This window comes from Oncorhynchus mykiss, chromosome 21, assembly GCF_057628025.1.
Source record: "Oncorhynchus mykiss isolate SJ-2025 chromosome 21, ASM5762802v1, whole genome shotgun sequence".
NCBI lineage: Eukaryota > Metazoa > Chordata > Actinopteri > Salmoniformes > Salmonidae > Oncorhynchus > Oncorhynchus mykiss.
Window position 1 is genome coordinate 40,233,070 of NC_143042.1, and position 10,394 is coordinate 40,243,463.

The 10,394-nt window shown below is 41.2% G+C and overlaps 1 protein-coding gene across 1 annotated transcript; it reads left to right on the top strand.

The window, feature by feature from the left end:
- cnpy4 (canopy FGF signaling regulator 4) lies at positions 1-3,092 on the top strand. Its single transcript, XM_021577999.3, has 6 exons — positions 1-219; positions 422-548; positions 794-890; positions 1,047-1,169; positions 1,265-1,382; positions 1,529-3,092. The coding sequence occupies exons 1-6, from the start codon at positions 135-137 to the stop codon at positions 1,636-1,638; spliced, it is 660 nt and encodes a 219-aa protein (XP_021433674.1). The 5' UTR covers positions 1-134; the 3' UTR covers positions 1,639-3,092.
- The last annotated feature ends 7,302 nt before the right edge of the window (positions 3,093-10,394 follow it).

The following is a 10,394-nucleotide window of genomic DNA, read 5'->3' on the forward strand; positions in this document are numbered from 1 at the left end:
GAATACCTTTTTGGGAAGCTTCAACTACTACACTGCGCCTGCGCCTTGCCATTTACGTGCTGTGAGTCTCTCAGAAAAATGCCGATGTGGCTTCTGTAAACGGATTTAGGGAATCAAGTTGGCGAAAAGTTGCAATGGAACTTTTCCTCTTGTGCCTTTTTTGGGTGTGCAGCTTCGCTATATCAGCCGAGGACGAAAGACTGCCCAATCGATGCGAAGGTAACGTTTGCTACAGTAGTTACACATTGAATGTGACGATGTCTTGCTCAGCGTTAGCTTTTTGTATACTTAGCTAACGTTAGCTAGATAACTAACTAGGAGATTCAGTGTCTGTGAATGCATTTTCTTACTTACATTGGACGTGTTTATAAATGTAAATTAACATGCATTTGAACATCATCCGCCTGTCGGAACCCTATAGTGTGTAAGTTCCTGACGGTGGAGCTCCAAGCAGCCTTGGAGAAGACGGGTCGGTCCAAGGAGGTTCTGGAGCTAGGAGCAGTGCTGGACACGGGTAAACGCAGACGCAAGATCAAATACAATACCTCGTAAGTAACCCCAGGACGAGTACTTTAAAGTGTCCCTCCTCTCCTTCAACCGTGTTGATGTGATAAAACAGGATGGGTCAACTGGCCTTTAAGATCGATGAATGGAAGGATACATGGAGAGGAAGCCACTTTATGTTATGGAGAAGGAGAGGGAAGCCTCTCATTGAGCTCTGCTCTCTTGTCATAGACTGAAGTGATTTGACCACTCATTTTGTAGTTGTGATTTTTGAAATAACTGTTTTCAGTGAGACCCGTCTGACGGAGGCAGTGGATAACATCTGTGAGGGGATCCTACAGTACAGTGTCCATGCTGAGAGACCTGGCAGCCTCCGATACGCCAAGGTCCTCACACCTCTCCATCTTCACAGTTTAACCAATGTTCATGCTTTAGAACAGTGTTCTTCAATCCTGGTCCTGTGGACCCACATGGCATGCAGGATTTTGTTCCAGCCCAGTATTAACACACCTGAGTCAACTAACCATCTGTGTGTGTTTTAGGGTACCAGTCAGACCATGGCCACTCTGAAGAACCTGGTCCATAAGGGGGTGAAGGTGGAGTTGGGTCTGCCCTATGAACTCTGGGACGAACCCTCAGTGGAGGTGTCCGACATGAAGAAACAGGTACATACCCGTGTGTGTTTACACATCAACACACAGCTTTACAGGCAGAGGGTTGTGCGTGTTCATGACAATAAGTGGGTGTTGGGTTGTTTCAGTGTGAGACGATGCTAGAGCAGTATGAGGAGGTTGTGGAGGACTGGTACTTCCACCATCAGGAGGAGAGGCTGGAGCGCTTCCTGTGTGAGACACACATTCTCAAGACCTCCGAGCAAGGTAGGACACACACACTATAGCATACACACTAGCAAACGTATACCTAAAGCACACACTCACCCAAGACACTTGAATAATGGCAAACACAACATACACGTGTTCACATAGAGTTAAACACTTACCTGGGTTTTCCCTCTCTCCCTCAGAATGTCTACAGGAGGTTTGGAAGGGTGACATGGGAAAGAAGGGATCCAAAGTGGAGGTAGCAAGCGAAGAAGAGGGAGAAGGGAAGACTCACGACGCAGGAGAACTGTGAAATCATCCAAAATGGCGGAGTGAAAGTCTCCCTAACAGAACTACCCCTCTTTCTTTCCCAAATGGTCATACGATATTTGGAGTGGAACATAGTTAGAATGCATGGAGCAAAGTTACATTCAACATCAATAATACTGTATGTAGCAGACCAACCAACTGAACATTACAATTCCTATCTCTGCATCGACAATCCGCCTCCTGTTTTGCTCCCCAGAAAGCTAAAAGTGAGCTAAGTCAAGTCTCCCAAACCTTAGTGCTTCACCACTCTATTATCATACACTATATCTACAAAAGTATGTGGACACCCCTTCAAATTAGTGGATTCGGCAATTTCAGCCACGCCCGTTGATGACAGGTGTTTAAAATCGGGCACACAGTCATGCAATCCCCATCGACAAACATTGGCAGTAGAGGTGGTGGGGTGGTGTAAAGCTCGCCGCTATTCAATTCTGGAGCAATGGAAACGCGTTCTCTGGAGTGATGAATCACGCTTTACCATCTGGCAGTACCACAGTCGAATCTTGGTTTGGCGGATGCCAGAATAAAGCTACCTGCCCTAATGCGTAGTGTCAACTGTAAAGTTTGGTGGAGGAGGAATAATGGTCTGGGACTGTTTTTCCTGGTTTGGGCTAGGCCCCTTAGTTCCAGTGAAGGGAAATCTTAACGATACAGCATACAATGACATGGTAGAAGATTCTTTGCTTCTAACTTTGTGGCTGCAGTTTGGGGGTGGCCCTTTCCTGTTTCAGCATGACAATGTCACTGTGCACAAAGCAAGGTCCAGAAGTGGTTTGGTTGAGATCGGTGTGGAAGAACTTGACTGGCCTCCACAGAGCCCTAACAACCCTATTGATCATCTTTGGGATGACTTGGAATGCCAAGAGCGAGCGAGGCGTATCGCCTAACATCAGTGCCCGTCCTCACTAATGCTCTTGTGGCTAAATGGAAGCAAGTCCCTGCAGCAATGTTCCAACATCTAGTGGAAAGCCTTTCCAGAAGAGTAGAGGCTGTTGTAGCAGAAAAGGGGGGTTCAACTCGATATTAATGAACATGATTTTGGAATGAGATGTTCAACAAGCAGATGTCCACATACTTTTGGTCATGTAGTGTATCTATGGAGCGAGGGGCAATCCAGTTGTGTCCAACATTTGAATAGTCATAGATGTGTCATTGTTTACAGTTTACATCAAATCAATATCATCAATTTACACACACCTGTCCCTTTTCAGTAGGTAAGTTGAAACTGAGAATGCTACAGAACACTACAATATGAAAGTAAATTGAAAACCAACTGCATTATCTAAGATGGGGAAGTATAGGAAATTGGAAAGCCTTTTTACCCTGTCGAAGTGTGCCCATGTTTTGTATTAGTGTACTACTATATGGTAATTTTTTGTTTCCTAAATCCAATATGTACCGTTTTTAAATTTGAATAAACTCTTATCACATTGTGTACATGTGAGTCTTGAAATTTGTCTGAATTTAATTTAGCTTTTCACATGCCTTCTACTGTATAGGGAGCAAGAACATTGGGATACTGGATTTTTTTTTAAATGGTACAATTTGCATATCCAATGAAAGTCGGTGTAGCTACCTGGCTGGAGATGTGAGAACTTGTAATGTGCTGCCATCTTGTGGTATATTTTTGAAATTGTCTCTAGAACTGCATTGATCTGTCAGGGTCCCTGGCCTAGACCAGAGCAACAAGTGTTGTTTTTTTTGTGTGGAAGGTGCGCTATTAGTCTTGCTTCCATAATATTATGCGGCACAAATATCCAACATTCAACTCTGTTTAGGTGTCTACGATGATGGGAACACGATTTTACACGTGTGTTTCTTTTTGAAGGAAATAAACTAAATTGAAATAGTGTATTCTCCTGTTTTTTCTGTCCCAGTGTTTATACAGGCTTTTGGCCCTGAGGATGGTACTGCAAATCAACCAAAACTATGTGAACCCAGCAGATACAGCCAAGCACATTAAGAAACAACACTAAGGAGGTGTTGCCAGAATTCAAATAAAGGTTCTATAAAGAGTCATCTTCATAAGGTTGGAACCTGGCTCTCTGTAACTTCTCAACCCAGAATCAACAATTCCATTCTCAACTACTTAGTCACAGTGTTCAAATGAAATTTAATATATATATATATATTTTTTTTACAGCAAACATTCAAGTAGTTCAACTAGGGCAAATTGTGACCACAGAACTTTACCTGCACAATTGTTTATTGGCCTTTGACTAGGTTGACTACTTTTGTGCTACATCATTGATCATTCTTATTTCACAAATGTAGGAAAATATTTTCCATGTGGTAAAAAATATATTTTTGCCTTATGGAAAGTGACATCATCCCTATTCTAATCGGTCCCACCTGCCAGAAGACTACACCTGATTGGTCAACTCATTATCTCCAAAAATTCTGATTAGTTGATTAATAATTAGAACTAATTGCTATCTCTATGGAAGGTTTTATTGCTGAAGCACTGACTTGTTTGCCATAAAACCTAAAGAAGAAGAAGCTCTAACTTGGGTTTGAGAGTAATGGAGGAAGCAGAAGCGATGCTTGATTCTGTTGGCGCGAGTATAGATTGAGGAAATTAGTGGAATACTGTAACATCTTAGAATGGAGTTTAAAGGACTAGTTGTAAATCAAGATAAGCTTCGGTATGATAACGCCTCATTCCTTGTGCGATTCATGAGCAAGGATGTTTTTGGTGGGAAACCCGTTTGCCGTCACAAAGATTGTGAAGGATGCATTGGGAGAAGTAGAGTCAAAGTGACCAAGAGTGGTATGGTGTTTTCATGTGTGTCAAAAGGAGAAAGCACTGTGGATGCACAAATGGTCGACACATGAAGTGGAATGCTATGATTATCGGAGAAGGGCACCGGTTAAAGGTGTCATATCTGGCGTCTCGATAGATATTGAGGCTTCATGGTTTAAGATGAACATGCCAGGAATAGTTTCTTCACATCGCTTACCCTGCACTGTGAATGGAAAGGAGGAAAGCCTTTCTGTTTTTACGTTTTGATGCTGAATTTCTCCCGACCCTTGTAAAGCAGGACTGTATTAGATATGCAGCGCAAACGTACGTACAAATGCCACTTCGATGTCATAAATGTAAAACATTTGCCCACATCTCAAGTGTTTGCAAACTCAATATTGTTGCAGAGTTCCCTGCGTGTCCTGTTTAGGGTGAAGAAGGTCCAAGTAGGAAGGATCAGGGCTGTTGAGAAGCTCTCCTATGCAGAGGCAGTGAAAAAGGTTGAAGCAGCGAGCAGAGATGATGAAGCTATGGCAGTGGGTGATGCCCAACAGTTATGTGGATGTCAGTTAGTTGAGAGATCCTGAAAACACTTAATTGTGGGGGTTGATTTTGTTGCGTTTATTTGCAAAGGTGATTAATTGTACGGGACAAACTAACAAAACAAACCATCGAAGAAACTGGAAATCATTGTGAAAGCAGGTCAAATGTTCTTGGGTACCAATGATTTCACTGCTGAGACACTGCAGGGAATAATATCTGACAATGCTTTCTCCTCTCACCCCCAGAACCTGTGTAAGGATCTGAGTGCATTTGACTGAAGGAGTATATTGACTTATTTTTTTTCTGCAAATAATGATTTATTTTTAGTAGGTGGAAGCGAACCACCTTTTTGGGATGTATTCCGCCAATTAAACTTTGAAGAAGAAGAACTTTTCAAGTTATTTGGTGACGCGAAGTGCACCCTGTTGGCTCAGCGTTTGGCTCTTGGTGCTGATGGTCCTTTAAGTTTTGGCAAAATTATGTCAGTTGTTCGGTTAACCACAATGTGTATTTGTATTTATTATGGATCCCCATTAGCTCCTGCTAAGATTTAGTTAAGGTTTAGGGTTTAGTGAACGATTTGTCCCAAATAAAATGCTTTTAGATATTAAAAATTTGGACAAACTTATTCCTTGCCACCCATTCCAAAATGAACTCCAGCTCTTTAAGTGTTGTAGTCATTTCAGTCGCTGTAGTAGCTGACGTGTATACTGTTGAGTCATCAGCATACATAGAAACACTGGCTTTCGTCAAAGGCAGTGGCATGTCGTTAGTAAAGATTCCTAATTTTACCTGGATTATGTTGGAGAGACTTCCATTAAATAACACCCTCAGGTAACTCTTTATCCACAATATAGAAGGGGGTGTAAAGCTATAACACATATTTTTACAGCAGCAGACTATGATCGATAATATCAAAAGCTGCACTGAAGTCTAACAAAACAGCACCCACAATATTTTTATCAATTTCTCTCAGCCAATCATCAGTCATTTGTCTAAGTGTTGTGCTTGTTGAATGTCCTTCCATATAAGCGTGCTGAAAGTCTTGTCAATTTGTTTACTGTAAAATAGCACTGTATCTGGTCAAACAATTCCCCCCCCCCCCCCCCCAAATGTTTACCAAGGGTTGGTAACAGGCTGATTGGTTGGCTATTTGAGCCAGTAAAGGGGGCTTTACTATTCTTAGTTAGCGGAATTATTTTTGCTTCCCTCCAGGCCTGGGGGCACACACTTTCTAGTTAGGCTTAAATTGAAAATATGGCAAATAGGAGAAGCAATATCATCCACTATTTTCCTCTGTAATTTTCCATCCAAGTTGTCATACCCCGGTGGCTTGTCATTGTTGATATACAATACTTTTTTCACCTCTTCCACACTCACTTTACGGAATTCAAAATAACAATGCTTGTCTTTCATAATTTGGTCAGATATACTTGGATGTGTAGTGTCACCGTTTGTTGCTGGCATGTCATGCCTAAATTAGCTAATCTTGCCAATTAAAAAAACATAAAAAGTTGGCAATATCAGTCGGTTTTGTGATGAATGAGCTGATTCAATGAATGATGGAGCTGAGTTTACCTGTTTTCCCAAAATTTCATTTTAGGTGCTCCAAAGCTTTTTATATCACTTAACTTTGTTTCATAGTGTAGTTTCTTCTTTTTATTCAGATTAGTGACATGAATTTCTCAATTTGCAATAGGTTTGCCAATCGGTTGTGCAGCCATTCCTGCCATTTCTTTAGCTTCATCCCTCTCAACCATACAATTGTTAAATTCCTCATCAATCCACAGGGATTTCTGTGTTTACAGTCATTTTCATAATGGGCGCATGCTTATTAGTAACTGGAATAAGCAATTTCATAAATGTGTCAAGTGCAGCGTCTGTTTGCTCCTCATTACACACCACAGACCAACAAATATTATTTACGTCAACATAGGAATCACTACAAAAATTATTGTATGACTTCTTATACACTATATTAGGCCCAGCCTTTGGAACTTTGGTTTTCCTAGATATGGCTACTATATTGTGATCACTACATCCGATGGATGAAATTAGCTTTCAAGCTAATTTCTCTAGCATTAGTAAAGATGTGATCAGTACATAAAAAAAGGTTTTATTTTATTATTTTACCTTTATTTAACCAGGTAGGCTAGTTGAGAACAAGTTTTACCTAGCATGGACTTGTAGATGACCTGGAGCCAGTGGGTCTGGCGACGAATATGTAGCGAGGGCCAGCCGACTAGAGCGTACAGGTCGCAGTGGTGGGTGGTATATGGTGCTTTAGTAACAAAACGCATGGCACTGTGATAAACTGCATCCAGTTTGCTGAGTAGAGTATTGGAAGCTATTTTGTAGATGACATCGCCGAAGTCGAGGATCGGTAGGATAGTCAGTTTTACTAGGGTAAGTTTGGTGGCGTGAGTGAAGGAGGCTTTGTTGCGGAATAGAAAGCCGACTCTAGATTTGATTTCATTCCTGTGCTGTTTGTAACTAACCTGTCAGATTGACTAATAAGCTGAACCAGGTTGCAGGCACTGGTGAAAAGTTTGAAGCTTTTTCTTGAGTGGCCAGCTTGTTGAAAACCTGTCAATATTTAAATCACCCAGAAAATATATCTCTCTGTTGATATCGCATTACATTATCAAGCGTTTCACACGTTATCCAGAAACGGATTGTTAGCACTTGGTAGTCTATAGCAGCTTCCCACAAGAATGGGCTTTAGGTGAGGCAGATGAACCTGTAGACATATTACTTCAACAGTATTTAACATGAGCTCCTCTCTAAGCTTTACAGGAATGTGGTTCTGAATATAAACAGCAACACCTCCACCATTGGCATTTCTGTATTTTCTATCAATGTAATAACCTTGTATTGCTACCACTGTATCATCAACTGTATTATCTAAGTGAGTTTGAGAGATAGATATAATATGAATGTCATCTGTTAATAGCAAATTATTGATTTCATGAACCTTGTTTCTTAGCCCACGCCAGCATATGTAGTTAATTTTGAGCACTTTTCTGGGATGCTTGCTTGTTTTCATTGCTTTACTGGGAAGCTTAGCAGAAGTAAATATACTCATGTTATTTAGTTTAGTGCAGGGTGAGCTGCACACAGTGGATTTCCTACTAGGGCGCACCGCCTAGGTGTTAATAGTATAAATCTGGATCATAGGCACATGATTACTGTATACAATAGCTGTAGGATCAGCAGAGGCCTTCAGGGCAGTTAGAGGAACAGAAATTAAATTACTTACATTGTGTCTACCAACGCCCCTGGGATAATTTACATTTGCTGAAGCATAATGACAACTCAGCATCACAATGGTAGGGATTAACTGCGCTGGGCTTGGGTCATTGAAAATTCATTGTCTCAACGTAGCTTTATAATGCTGTGAAAATATCTAGGAACCCAATTACTTGGGTGGATCCCATCCTCCTCATAAAATGTGTTATGTTTCCAAAAGGTATTGAAATAGTGAACAAAAGTTACACCCATTGTGCTGCAATAGTCACGCAGCCAGTTGCGAAAGCAGCCATTGACCCATTGAGGTGTGGAATAAGGCTGTAACAAAATGTGGAGAAAGTCAGGGGGTCTGAATTCTTTCAGAAGGCACTGTACATTTGACTGACTGTGAGTCTGAGCTCTTGTTTTGACAGGGAGCTGTGTTATTATGGGAATGCTGGTAGTCCTAATATGCTGTTTACATTCAATTGTGATCTGATGGTAGAACTTTACATCTTGTTTTAGTGAATGTTTAGGGCTATATGGATTTGTGTTGGCTGTTTGGATGTCCAATTGAATTTGTCAAGAGATCTGAACTAGGCCTACCTATTACATAAAGTTGCTAGTATCTCTCACGCTCAGACTCTCCACTGCACCAGGGATGGTCACTGAACCTCATCTGGACTTGTCCACTGTCAGTCTACTTGGAGGAGACGATGATAACATCTGCAGCCCTGTTGACACCACAGCAGCATTTGCCATCTACCAGTTCCCTGTCAAAGCCTGTGGCACTTGGATACAGGTGAGTCTCACATTAAATGTGTGATAGCCACGGTAAGATTGTTACCCCTGATGTTCTAATCAATTCCCTGATGCAATTCCATTTCCTCTCAGGTTGAAGATGACTCTGTTGTATGGTAATGTTATATCATCTTCATACGAGGTGATGGAATGATGTTTTGGCAGAGTGTGATGGAAAATGTTATGTTTGTGCTTTTCTAATAACCAATTTCTGTGTTCATGCAAGTCACTGAATGAACATGCCTGGGAGGAATCCTCACTATCAGTATCTGCAATTTGGCAGTATGCCCAGAACCTTGTTTTGAGAACAGAAAGGGATATCTCAGTTTCAAGGTCTCAGCTTGGAGAGATCGGTCTGTCACATGCATGAACCAGTATTGGTCGATCACATGCTTGAACCAAATGTTAATGATGAATTAATTATGAATAATGAATAAGCTAAATCATGCAAATATAACTTGTCTGTGTAAGCAGTATATAAGAGAACTAACGGGACTGCCCCAGGGGACTTCACTTCAGACCGGTACTTTATAAATCTTAAGTTTGACTGTTCTCTCCAGCATGCTGTTAATAAACAATGATTAATTTAAGATTGACTTTGAGTGTCCATGTGTGGAATTTCTTTAACAATTTGGCATCATAAAAAGGGTTGATTGAATCTGCCTGCGGAGCTTTCCAGTGAGGGTCTGCAAGGAAAACCGGTGGCGCATTTCACGAAGCATTAGGGAAATTCCCATCTGACCAAAAGACGACGAGGACTCGACCAGACCAGACCCTTACTGTGAGCTGCCCAGGAGACACATCATCCTCAAACAATTGAGGGACATGACAACTGACTTCAGTAAGTAAAAAATACAATTAAAAAAAAATCATAAAATCAATAAAACTAAATATAAAGACGAAGGGTACCACTAGTCTTGGAAAAAGGCTAGAGTGAGGGCAGAGGAGGCCCCATTGAAAATTGTCTGTAGGAATTTATGTGAGAAGTGTCTACGTGGTCTGAGAACCACTGAAAATAGCACAGTATGTTATTGTAGGCATTTATGAGAACTGTCTACGTGGTCGGAGAACCACGACAATTATATGTATGGGAAGCGGCAAGACTATAGAGTCTATAGAGACCATAGCATTTATCACTGTAGAAACTATTGGTACTATGGATGCTGAGGGACTACGATGCTATAGGGACCATATATACTATGGATGCTAATGGGACTGTGATGCTATATGGAATATGGATGTTCAGGGACTATAGATACTGTAGAGATTATGGCGACTGTTAAGACTATAGAGGAACCGCAGAAGACACACATGTATGCATAGGAGGTAATGACAAGAGAATCTTGGAAGATGCATAAGGAGTAATAAGGTAGATTACTGTGTGTGTTAGCTGGTGGTGTGGATGTGAATATATAAGTTGATTT

Bases quoted from the DNA above. Each gene is read 5' to 3' on its own strand.
- cnpy4 (XM_021577999.3), top strand. From the start codon at position 135: ATGGAACTTTTCCTCTTGTGCCTTTTTTGGGTGTGCAGCTTCGCTATA. The intron at 220-421 runs GTAACGTTTGCT...GGAACCCTATAG, and splicing joins ACTGCCCAATCGATGCGAAG to TGTGTAAGTTCCTGACGGTG. The intron at 1,383-1,528 runs GTAGGACACACA...TCTCTCCCTCAG, and splicing joins TCTCAAGACCTCCGAGCAAG to AATGTCTACAGGAGGTTTGG.